A 12,964-nucleotide genomic window follows, 5' to 3' on the forward strand; every position below is an offset into this window, starting at 1 on the left:
TTTCCTTTTTTCTGGCTTTTTTGTTATTAAAATACCACTATTTTGGCTTTGATGCTAAGAAAGTCACTGAGTTCAGCTGCATTATACAACGCAAGGCATAAAGTGCCAACAAGAGGAGAGGCCTGTGATCAGGTTCTTATTCTCACAGCTTAATTATATAGAAAATCTTATTAAAAACAGTGGCATAAATTCTGGAGTAAAATGTAAACTCAGTAGTAGAATGGTTCTTCCATAAGTTGGGGAAACTCCAAGAACATCTCATTCTCTCTTGCGACCATGGCCTCCACAAATGAACTGTCACATGGAGATGTAGCCTCAACTTCATTATATTTTTGCATACCAGCTTGGTCTTCAATTTGGCTTTGTGGTATTGCTGCTTTCGATTGGTTCAACATTTCCATCGACGAATGTTCAGCCTTATCCTCGTGTTCTTGAGCATCACTGGTTGGAAAAAACGCGTCTTCAAGGAGAAAATCGCTCCAGCTAAAGGCCTGCAGGGTTGCCTGCTCTTGCGCAGCAGATGAACAAGTAGAAGATGATGGTGATGATGACAATGTGCCTTCATGAATGTACAAATTGGGAGGGGAAGATTCAAGGTTGGTTGAGTTTGAGGCATCTGTCACCAATCTTATGGCCTGCAGCTGTGTAAGAAGATCAAAGGGTTGGTTGCTAGATTGAGCGTTGCTCAAGAAACTGTCTTGAATTGGTTCCATTTTGATTGGTATCATTGTCATTGGCATCAAATGGCTGTTGATATTGGAAAATCCTTGTGTTGACAATGAATATGGTAATTCTGGCTTCATCAGGATTGCATTCTTCAAGTCTTTGTTGAGAGAACCTATTGCCATTCTCATTCCAGCTTTCGGGAGGCCACCGATGTTTCCATAGTCCGCTAAGATTTGAGAGAAGGGCTTATGAGTAACATGATCAATTCCCATTTCTGAGAGCTTCTTTTTCAGCTTAGTGTTCCAGTAGTTCTTTACATCTTTGTCTGTCCTCCCAGGAAGTTGCTGAGCTATTATAGGCCACCTGCACCACAGAATCCATGATAAAAAAATAGTGAGAGAGGATCAGGTTTCTTGCATTAGCAACAGAAAATGAGGCTTGGGGATTGGGGCTTGTCTTCTTGTTTGGCAATCCATATGATCTGTTGGGTTGACTTTTGGATATGAAGTGAATTTCTCATTTTGTCATATCAGTGAAGGTTGTTGGGTCACTCAGGTATTGTGACTATAAGCACACTTGCTACAATTAGGAGCTAAAAGAGCCCCTACCTTTTAGCTTTTTATCCTGAGTACAATTTCTTGACAATTATTAGTTTGTTCAAAATTCACAGGCTCTCTCTCCAAAGGTTAAATCAGAAAAACTATGAACTGGAAACAACGACAATGCAGATCGGATCGGATACCATAAAGTAAAGATTAGTGAGAATTTTTCTTCCCAAATTCCTCCCCCTAAAGTATATAGTTCATGGAAAACAGCAGTAGAAGTAAAGATAACAAGGACAATGTAGCTGCAATGTTAAATAGTAAAAACAAGAGTGATATGATGCATTAGCAGTAAAGATAGGCAAGGAGGGAGGCTTTGGATGAACTATTGTAAATATCTAGAAGTCTGCATATAAAAAAACCAAACCTGCTGCCTATGGTTGCATGAAGCCTGACAATCAATTCCTCCTCATGGGGTGCGAAGGACTCATGCTTGAGATTAGGCCTCAGGTAATTAGTCCACCTAAGCCTGCAACTCTTCCCACATCTTGTAAGTCCTGTAAACACTCATACATTAAGTTAATTAGCCCAGAAATGTAGCATATAATCCACCAACATCCTCCGCCACCCGGTCAAGAAAGAATTGAGGAAAAAGAACACCAAAGATAACCTGCTTTTTTCGGAAAAGCAGTCCAGTTACTATTTCCATGCTTCGACCCATGCGCGAGTATCTTTGCATCTTCCTCTTCAGTCCAAAGACCCCTTTTCAAATGCAGCTTTTCACAACAAGCAGGCCTCACCATCTTATCTGTGTTAATCCAATATTGCACTTAAAATCCTAAAAACAAAGAAAGCAGAAAACAAAAAGGAAATGATAAACAAAACTAGTCTCTGATTATAAAGAGAGATGAAACTGATTCAACTTTAATTAACTCTGCTTATGCAGATGCCTACTGAAAGAGAGATGTGAGATGAGAAGAGGAAAGGTACTGGTTTAAAGTATGACAAGTGTGGAGGCAAGAAAAGCATGAGGCTGACGAAATGGCATCTTCACATTAACGGCTTGACATGAAAATATGAAATAAAAATCAGTCTTCCATTCTCACATGCTTGGCTCCTGGAGACCCTTTGAGTCTTGGTTCAAATTGGGTGAATTATTTGGTTCAACTTAGATTAAATCTAAGTAAAAAACCATAAATAATTGATAGTTTAGATTATTCTGCCTTTCTGTAAAAGAAAATGACCAGTGCTTTAGTTTGTGATTAATCACAAGTTTGATGAGACTACCTACTTTAAACAAAATGGTCAACTAATTAAGAAATTAACTTGAAACATGCATATGAGGCACACACACACACAAAGCTATATAATCACCATGTTTGCGTGATATGCATGTGGCAGTAGAAATCTATCCTACCAAGTACTATATAACTTTTCTGTGTCAAATGCACTTGTCAGGCACTGAAATATTGGATCTTTTGTGATGTAAATATGAGTAGAAGAAAAACAATCAGAAACTCGAGTAATAGTTTTCTGTTTTCAGTAAGTCCCACATCGGAAAAGAACAAAACGAGGCCGGATGGAGACCGGATATAAAAATGGAAGAGATGCAGCATTTGAAATCACGCAGCCACGCGGTGAGCACAAAGCGAACTATTCTTTCGCCTTTTACTAAAGAATACCGTGTGCTCGCCGCTCATAGTGGCATACGCCCATTTTTGGAGGGGTTTCTCTTCTTTGGAGAAGCTCCTGTAACATTAGTTTTCGAATCTTGTTGTTTACAGTCCTCTGTATAATGTTTTTACTAAAAATAATTAAAAACCCAAAAGAGGCAGAATTGAATTAGATCACCCAAGTTCAAATTCTTCTTTTTATATAAATTTAAGCCATCAAAACCAATACAAAGGTTCACAGGAGTCCACATCATATGAAATTTGTGTATTTTTAAAATAAAAGAAAAGGAATTTCAATCCTTCTATTGTTTCCTTCGTCGTGGTGGTTTTGATCTATTATTCTAAAAATCCCCTATTGATTTTGTGGGGTTTGTAAATGGATCCCATTTTGACACATTCTATGAAGCAGGCCATAATACCATGCTCAATTGACATATGCCGACAGGAGCATAACACTATTTTGTTATTTTCAGTTAAAATCATTATGTCACGTGAAAAAGTTATTATTTATGTGTCATCATCAGGACAGAAGCCTAAAGTGGAGCACCACAAAATAAAAATCAGAAAATACATCATATATTTTGGTCGGCCAAGAATTTGAATTTTCCTCATTTCATAAGAAATTTTAAAAGCAAAAGCCAAAAGGGACAAGCCACTTATGATCAAAGATACCATTCAGTGTATAGAACAAAAGTCCAACCCATAACAAGCAGCTAAGAGATTGTTGTATCTGTATAATATTAGATAAATGGATTTGCGTATATCACCAGAAAAAGAATCGCAATATAGCATAAAATGATTAGAAATTATAAACTATCAGGTTTTGTTCTTTTTTCAGCAAGAACCTGGAACATGTGGCGCACAGCTAATGCCTTGTGATGAGCTCCAAATTTTAAATTCAAACTTTCCAGAGTAAGAGACTTCAGATACAGGTATTGCTCCTCACCAAACTACAGCTCTTTAGGCATTGATTAAAGGCAAGAAAATCATGCCCATGCTTTTATTTTTGCTAATATCAGTCCATTGATGAGTTGTGAGATTCACTTTTTGCATCAACAACTTACAATCACTTGAACGAGCGGAACGTCGATGCTAACAGGACCCTACCTTCAATAGCTAGATATTCATGTAGTGGTACTTAATTTTCAGTGGATCCAAGAATATGTCCAGATGAGAGAAACCCTGCCACTTTGTGTTGGTCAGCTTGATAAAAGTGGTTCATGGATTTTTTCATAATCGAAGTTGGGTGTAAATAAAAAATACAAAAGGGAGTGGGGCTCCAACATAAGCCTAAAAAATCCAGTGCAACTTTCGTGTTGGATAACAATGGGGGCCTCAACTCGGAGCTGTTACAACGCATTAATTTATAATGTGTGTGGGTGTGACATGTAAAAAGAAACAGAACAGTGGTGTGAGTCAGACTTGATTAAATTTCATCCATGCATGTCATGATGTTACATTTGTGCGTTGTCAAATTTCAGGCCCATATATTAGTAAATCAGAATAGCGTGTTTGTTTCTTTGTTTTTTTTCCAAAGTTTGGAAGCAGAAGTGGGAAGTGTCATCGGGCAACTTTTACTAGGGTGGGCATCTTAACCCGAAATACCGAAATATCGAAATCGTACTTTATCCGTACCGTATCATACCGATTTTATTTGGTATGAAAAGATATTCAGTACCGTATCAATAGAGTATGATATGGTAGCGGTGTCAAGATTTTAGTATCGGTTAATACCGTATCGTACCAAATAGTACTTAAATATAATTTTGATTACCTTTTGTGTGTATGTTTATAGTCTTTTTCTTTGATTCATTTGATAATTAAAAGCTTTTTCTTTGATTTATTTGGCAAAAGTCATCTCTCTTCAAGCAACTCAATTAGTAATTTTTTATTATAGGTGAAAATGTTTTCATGATGAGAATATAATAAATAAAATATTTATAAAATATTTACCAAGACCCTTTGAGTGAAAGAAAAGAAAGAAACAGTATGTACTTTTATCTCTTAATAAGACTAGTGCCTATCACCGTTTGATTTTTGGATTATCCTTGGACTCTTTACTTTTTGTTTGTAAATAAGTCACTTAGAATCTTGATTAAGATGGAGGATTTTTTTTATTTTGGTTAAATGGCAGGCCTAAGCCGACAACAAACTAAACTACTAAAGAATGACCCTAGGCTGAGCCTTGCCTAAAATATCAGTAGCTAAATTATCTTTGAATTTGTAACTTAGGCATCACTTATTTTGGTGAATGAATATGTTGAATATTGAATTGGTTCATTTTTTAGTTGTGTCATTTTGGTACCGAAATGGTACCGATACCGATTTGGCACGGTATGGTACTGTATCAATTTTGACAAACTATAATCTCATACCGTACAATACCAATTTAAATTTTCGATATCGATAACGGTACGGGCTCAATACCCCTAACTTTTACTATTGAGCTATGAAACACTTTATGTGTGTCTTTTCTCTTACACTAAGTTTAAAATCTTTTTATGACAGATAAGAATAATTTAAAGTCTAGTTTAGAATATTATTTTGTCGACAAAAAAATATCACATGCACGTTTAACTTTACTTTTATTTGTAGATATGAACTTACTTAAATTGACTATATAGGATGTGCTCCGCGAAGGTCAACAAGTCTAAAAGTTTTTGGGGGTGGGGTTATGGTCTTTGAGAAATTATTTAATTTCATCCGCGAAAGTCAACAAGTCTAAAATTTTTTGAGGAATTTAATAAGCTTCCAAAGTCCTACAGGGTATATGGCCATTGAGATTATTGACAAGAAAAGCAAATTTTACAGTAGGTAAATAGGAATCCAATCTTGGTTGCATTCTATAATTTCTCCAAACTCCTATATTGTCTAATTGCCAACGTAAGTCCATGCATAATAACATCATTCATCAAGTTTTATACTCAATGAAACGTGTCTAACTCTCACTTCTCTGACTAAGAAAACAAAAGACATACCCCATTTGGTTATAAATTAAGGGTGGTGATCTTTGAATATTTCAAGCCATATATTTCTCCATAGATCGAGTCCATATACATGTAAAGATCAATCAAAACTGCGCAAACTAAGTTTTGTTATGAGAGAGAGAGAGAGAGTTGGTGATCTTTGAATATTTCAAGCCATATATTTCTCCATAGATCGAGTCCATATATACATGTAAAGATCAATCAAAACTGCGCAAACTAAGTTTTGTTAAGAGAGAGAGAGAGAGAGAGAGAGAGAGAGAGAGATGGATCATGAAAACAACTTTCCAACTTGACAAAATTAAAAAACAAACCCAAGAAATGACTTGAAATGAACAATGGAATTCCAAGGCATAATATATGATATGTGATGAAATAGTTTACCTCATTTGTTGTACTTGTGTGGTGGGTATGTATGAGGTTGACAAGAAACTTTTAAAAAAAGAGAACGTTACAACTTACATGGTGTCTAGATTGTGTATTTATAAACCCATGAGATGATTTAAGCACATTTTTATTGAAGGAGTCTCCTTCAACTTCAAGTTTTGAATTGTATTAGTTTAACGTAAAGTACCTAATTAAGCACCTTAATTACATTGCTAATTTTTACGATATCTACAAAGCATATAAATAAGTGATGTGTATATGATGTCTCCTTTTGCCAAGTCCAATCATTTGACATCACTCTCTTCAATTCATCCAAAAAGCCTTTGCACCCACCCGATCGAGAAAGGAGCATATAAATAAGTGATGTATATGATGTCTCCTTTTGCCAAGTCAATTCATTTGACATCACTCTTTTCAATTCATCCAAAAAGCCTTTGCATTGCACCCACCCACCGTCGAGAAAGGGAGATTTTCAACATATAGTGTTTGTCATGCTCTTCTCTATGTGTAATTGGAGGGACTAGCTTGTTCCTTTCACAAAAGTTAGTTAGGAATTGATGGGTTTACCATTTACAGAAGATACTTTTTTCTAAAGCGCTTTTGTGTAGTTGAAGAAACAAATATTTCCCGTACGTCCCTAGTCAGTTGGTAATTAATTAAAGTGCACCTATTTGGTATTTACCTTAATCAAGGCCTTATTATAGCTAATTAAAAAACAAATTTTTAGAACAAAGTGATCAAAGTGGAAGTTTTAGAACAAATCAGAGCCTAATAAGTTATGCAAAGACAACATAACTCACTCTCATTTCCTAGTTTTAACTATATCATGAATCTAGTGGTAAAATAACTCTACGATAATAACGACTATATTATTACCGTTATATTTCTATTGGTATCATGGTAATTTTATTTCCATTCTCAATATTCATAGACATTGAAATATGAGCAAGACATATCCCATGAATTTCTAAGAACCCTAACAATGGCTATGAAATTCAACACAGAAACACAGCTACATAATAAGGACTTAAATTTTTAGGACTTAGGAGGAGGATGAAAAACAAAGGGATGGTTTTGGGAAAGTTTCTCCTAAAAATGAGGTGTTTAAAATCACAGGCGGACCTTTCAACAAAGATCCCAATAGATTCATTAATCATGATGAGAAAGACAAGTTAATTAATTCAGTTCAATCTAATCTAATAGTGAAATACTGATATATAAAGTCCCTCCGCGTGAGAGCAAAATAAAGGACATTACTTGCCTCCTTACTTATAAGGAGATACTTTTTTCTCTGTGAATCACAATTTGATACATATGCTAAAAATTCTTCATCAAAAACACAAAAAGAAACGCTTCTGCATATCTGTCACACAGGAATGTAAGAGGAGATACTTGCTATGCATGGCTGCTCCACCATCCCAACGGTCGCTTTGCAGTTTTTCCACCTTTGTGTAGCCTCCTACGCTGTTCTAACGGCCCTTTTTTTTTTTTTTTTCCTTCTTGTTTCTATTGTGCCCTCAATTCTGATCGTGACCACCTTTTCATTACTTTTAGCTGTTAAAAATTGTTTGGTAGTGCATGGCACATTATAAAAGTGGCAAAAGATAAAGATGAGAAAGATGAGAGTCAGAAGAGTAAAAGAAAGAATAATGTTCAAATTTTTTTTTCCTTTCTAAAGGGATCTAGATAAGTCTTTTAACTTTTTCAGAAATAAAATTTTGCTACCTTTTATTAGGTGTAAAATTAAAGAAAGATTTTTATGAAACAGAAATAGTAACTTTATGACATGTATAATAATATTTTTACACATAAATAGTACTATTCTCGTTGCAATTAAGTATTTCTCGTAAAATTGACATAGAAAATTTTCATGATTTAAAATTATCCCTAAACCCTAAAACAAGGTGCCAAGCCAACTAATTGAACTGGTAAAGAAATATTCTTGTTAGTGATACAAGGTTTTGTGATTTTATTTTATTTTATTGAAGGAGATTGAGATTAATACACTCAAAATGGATAAATGATTTAGGTATAATTTAGGTATAATTTGCATAATCAATATCTTAATTAACAAATTACTCCTTTCGTTATAGATTTATTTGCCAACACTCCTTTGATTGTGGATAAATACTCTAGTAAACTATATAGGGGTAACTTTAGGGTTTACTGTGTTTTTGCTGTCCCGAGTTCTGCCTCGGACTCACCGGCGAAGTGGCGGGTAGTGTTGATTACTACCAGCAGATCCCAACCCCACCACCGCACACAAATAATTATTTAATAATTTCTACTTCGCATCAAAAAAACGTCTCTTCAAATTTCAATTTCAATCACAATTCCGTTTTAAACCGGAGCACCACTTTTTGTTTAGAAAAAAAGAAAACTTGTTTCTGATCTTCCAGGAAAAAGCTAACGTCACCGACCTGGAATTCAAAATCGACCAAACACCTCCTCCTCCTACTTCTTCCTTAACTCTTTCGTTACGCGTCTGTATTGCAAGTTTGCTGACCCGTCCCTCTGGTTCTCTAACTAACTCTTGAATTTGAATAAAAGACTCATTTTTTTAGCAAAACCCAGAGTTCAAAATCCCTTTTTTTGCTCTGCCCGTTGGAAAGCAGTTTGCTTGCTGATATATTGTAGGGTTTTTGAGTTTTATAAGATTGGGGATGAGGAGGGCCAAATTGGACAGATTCGGCACCTTCTTCTCTCTAACCAGGCAAAGATCGGTTCAGATTCTGATTGCTATTGGGCTTCTGTACCTACTGTTAGTCACAGTGGAAATCCCCTTTGTGTTGAGAACTGGGTTCAGTATCATCTCTCAGGACCCCTTGTCTAGACCCAGCAGGCTCCATAGCAAGGAAGCCGTTGAAGAAAAAGACGCCCCAAGTCGACCTCTCGAACAAGTTTCACAAAACTCGTACCAGCCGACTCAGAGTCGACCCAGCGAGTCCAATATCGTCTCGGGTTTAGTATTCGACCCGAAAACATTCGATTCCCAGCTTTATAAGCCGGCCAAGGTTGCTTGGGAAGTGGGGAGGAAGTTCTGGGAAGAGTTGCAGGCTGGGAAGGTCCGAATTGAGGCCAAAAAGGTCGAGAACAGATCAGAGTCGTGCCGGCATTCGATTTCGTTATCCGGGTCGGAATTTTCGACCCAGGGAAGGGTCATGGTGCTGCCGTGTGGGCTAACATTGGGCTCGCACATAACGCTGGTGGGGAGGCCCAAGGCGGCGCACCAGGAGGCTCAGCCCAATATAGCGCTGGTGAATGACGGAGAGTCGGTGATGGTTTCGCAGTTCAAGGTGGAGTTGTTGGGGTTGAAGACTGTGGAGGGTGAGGAGCCACCAAGGCTTTTGCATTTCAATCCAAGGTTGAAAGGGGATTGGAGTGGAAGGCCTGTGATTGAACTCAACACTTGTTATAGGATGCAGTGGGGCTCGGCTCTTCGCTGCGAGGGCTGGAAATCAAAGGCTGATGATGAAACTGGTAAGTGATTATTATAAAGTTGAAGTTGGTTATGTTTGGTATGGATGCTATGAATTGCTCTGTTTTCGTTTCTATTGCATGGTTGTCTGAGAATCAAGGCATTAGTAAATTTTGTATATTGTTTGGTTAGGGAAAAGGAAGTGGGTTTAGTGCATTAGTTGTTGTTTGAGTTTTTAGCATGCCTTGGAATTAGAACATTGTAGCTAAGCTACTGCTAAAAGGCAATATAAAAGTCTTGCTTAAGAGTGTGGAGTGGTTATGCCAGCTTTATGTTCAGCATGCGGGGTAGTTATTACAAATCAAATTGTGTTTCAGTTGTTATGAGCATAGTGAATAACTGCTTATTGATAATATGCTCCAGAGAACAACATGAAAATTAAAAGATTTTCCTTTTTTGGGTTTTTGCCTCATTTTTCTTGTTTCTATCGTTGTGATTCTTAGTCATTTTGCCCATTAGTCCTTGAGTTCATTCATCTTTCATGTGCCACCGCCAAATTGAGTAATTCTGTGGACTGGTTTTAGTTGATGGTCAGGTGAAGTGTGAGAAATGGATTCGTGATGATGACAGTCGTTCAGTGGAGTCCAAGGCAACATGGTGGTTGAGCAGGCTGGTAGGCAGAACTAAAAAGGTGCCTGTTGACTGGCCATACTCATTTGCAGAGGAGAAATTGTTTGTTTTAACCCTTAGCGCTGGTTTGGAAGGTTATCATATTAATGTCGATGGGAGGCATATCACCTCTTTTCCTTATCATAGTGTGAGTAATGTTCTACTTCCTCTTGACCTCATGATGATTAATGGGATTTTTTGCTAAGATTTTGTTATATTTTTTTACAGGGATTTTCTCTTGAGGATGCCACTGGGCTGTCTCTGAGTGGGGATGTTGATCTGCACTCTGTATTTGCCGCGTCTTTGCCCTCATCCCATCCTAGTTTTGCTCCACAGAAGCATCTTGAGATGTCAACCAGATGGCGTGCCCCACCTCTTTCTGAGGGAGGTGTTGAACTTTTCATTGGTATCCTTTCTGCAGGCAACCATTTTGCTGAGAGGATGGCAGTAAGGAAGTCTTGGATGCAGCACGGTCTTATCCAATCATCAAAAGTCGTAGCTCGTTTCTTTGTAGCACTGGTAAGCGATAGCAATAAAGGCCCTTGAATATTTTGTGGTTGGTTGATGTTCAATTTTTCAGTGTTAGATTCTCAGTCTCTTTGTTGATATCTGGGGACAGCATGCTAAAGGGGAGGTGAATATCGAGCTAAAGAAAGAAGCAGAGTTTTTTGGTGATATTGTTATAGTGCCTTACATGGATAACTATGACTTGGTCGTCTTGAAAACTCTTGCCATCTGCGAATATGGGGTGAGTTGTGGAGTAAACGCATAAATGAAGATGTGATATTGTTGATCATTCTCCTCACAATAATTTTATTAATAGTGGTGTCTCTTGTGTTTCAGGTTCGTACAATGTCAGCTAAGTACATTATGAAGTGTGATGATGACACATTTGTTAGGGTGGATGCCGTTATCAAAGAAGCACATAAAGTACCAGAGGGTAGGAGCTTGTATGTAGGGAACATAAATTACTACCACAAGCCTCTACGCTATGGAAAATGGGCTGTGACATATGAGGTATGAACGAACTTACTGTTTCTGAGACCTTATACTATGTAGTGAATAATTGCAAACCCACCCCGGTCTTCTCTATGTATTGATGCTCTTTTGATGTTAATATTCATGGCCATTTGTTCACTGTTTTCTGGTTTCAGGAGTGGCCAGAAGAAGACTATCCACCTTATGCAAATGGACCAGGTTACATTTTGTCATCTGACATTTCAAAATTCATAGTATCCGAGTTTGAGAGACGTAAATTAAGGGTAAGTAACATTACATGCATTCTGTGTGTGTGTGTGTCTCTCTCTCTCTCTCTCACACACACACACACACACACACACACACACGCTATACTGTGATGGATGGCATGCTTAAGTTGATTATAAACATTTTGAACTTTTGCAGTTGTTTAAGATGGAAGATGTAAGCATGGGAATGTGGGTTGAGAAATTCAACACTTCAAGACCAGTAGAGTACATGCACAGCTTGAAGTTCTGCCAGTTCGGGTGCATAGAAGATTATTATACAGCCCATTACCAGTCTCCGAGACAGATGATCTGCATGTGGGACAAATTGAAACGGCTGGGACGGCCTCAGTGTTGCAGCATGAGATAGTAGTTGTGGTATTCATGTCCCCCATCTTGAGAATCTAGGAAAGAAAATGGAAGTTTTGCAGTCATAGCACCATCATATTGTATAGTCTGTGGAGGACAAGTTGGTTGGTTGATGATATGCTCTGGTCCCTGTACAAAAAAATTGCCTTCCATATATTCTTTTATTGTTCCTGCTCTTTGTTTATTTCTTTGTTTTTCGACCCGAGGCCGGAAGGAAGGCGATGACGATGACGAGGTCCAACCAGATATGTCTAGCGAACATTTGCATACAAATCCAGGTGCTGTAATTTTGCATTTAGAATTAGGAGAGCAAGCAACAGATGGAAATGAGATGAATATAATTTATATTCAAAGCACTCATGTGCCCACTGAAAAGTGGTATATATACTATATATTCTTCTTCGCATGGACATGGATCTTCAAACGACAATCATCCTGTTGATGTTGGGCTGTCCGTGAGTCTGGTTTCAATGCTTACAACTTTGGTCGTCCAGTTTCTCCACTAATTTAATTTAATTTAATTTAATTTTAAACAAACAAAAGTTGGTTTAGATTTACTGTTTAGTTAAAGAATTTTAACGAAGAATTTGTTTATAGTATTTAGCTATTGGTGGCAGCCGCCGGGTCCATTGTCTCTATGCCAATGTTCATGGACCGGCCGGTTCGAAAGGCCTCCCAAACACGTCTTGATATTTTGCTTTGGAAAGTAATTAGCAATTTAGGAATGCCGTGTTATTCTTGCCTCAAGGCTTAATGATCTTCCCATAAATGAACAAATAAATAAGAAATCTAAAACCACTACTAGGGCAACTGGCGGTGCTCTTTTGTCAATGTACTTTGCCAATTGCGTAGAGGGATATTTGGACTCTAATGACATTCTCACTTGTAATCGGGAAAGAATAAAATGTGTATGAGATCAATTACTTCACACATTCAATCTAATTCATTGTTTCAGGTCTTAGATAAAGGAGTTTAATGTGCAACTCACATAACTTTTTATCCTTTACATGTT

At 37.3% G+C, this 12,964-nt stretch overlaps 2 protein-coding genes and 1 non-coding gene across 3 annotated transcripts; 2 read left to right on the forward strand and 1 right to left on the reverse strand.

The window, feature by feature from the left end:
- Positions 1-128: 128 nt before the first annotated feature.
- LOC117628628 (transcription factor MYB35-like) lies at positions 129-2,124 on the reverse strand. The gene is made up of 3 exons (XM_034361118.1): positions 1,879-2,124; positions 1,636-1,765; positions 129-1,029 (listed from the first exon to the last, which is right to left on the reverse strand). The coding sequence occupies exons 1-3, from the start codon at positions 2,009-2,011 to the stop codon at positions 210-212; spliced, it is 1,083 nt and encodes a 360-aa protein (XP_034217009.1). The 5' UTR covers positions 2,012-2,124; the 3' UTR covers positions 129-209.
- Positions 2,125-2,836: 712 nt separating this feature from the next.
- On the forward strand, positions 2,837-2,955 carry LOC117629426. The gene has a single exon (XR_004586088.1). It is a non-coding gene; the product is annotated as a U5 spliceosomal RNA (small nuclear RNA).
- Positions 2,956-8,425: 5,470 nt separating this feature from the next.
- On the forward strand, positions 8,426-12,335 carry LOC117628195 (hydroxyproline O-galactosyltransferase GALT6). Its single transcript, XM_034360584.1, has 7 exons — positions 8,426-9,732; positions 10,255-10,487; positions 10,568-10,858; positions 10,959-11,087; positions 11,183-11,356; positions 11,494-11,601; positions 11,744-12,335. The coding sequence occupies exons 1-7, from the start codon at positions 8,916-8,918 to the stop codon at positions 11,951-11,953; spliced, it is 1,962 nt and encodes a 653-aa protein (XP_034216475.1). The 5' UTR covers positions 8,426-8,915; the 3' UTR covers positions 11,954-12,335.
- Positions 12,336-12,964: the final 629 nt, after the last annotated feature.

The sequence above is a fragment of the Prunus dulcis genome, chromosome 5 (genome assembly GCF_902201215.1).
Source record: "Prunus dulcis chromosome 5, ALMONDv2, whole genome shotgun sequence".
NCBI lineage: Eukaryota > Viridiplantae > Streptophyta > Magnoliopsida > Rosales > Rosaceae > Prunus > Prunus dulcis.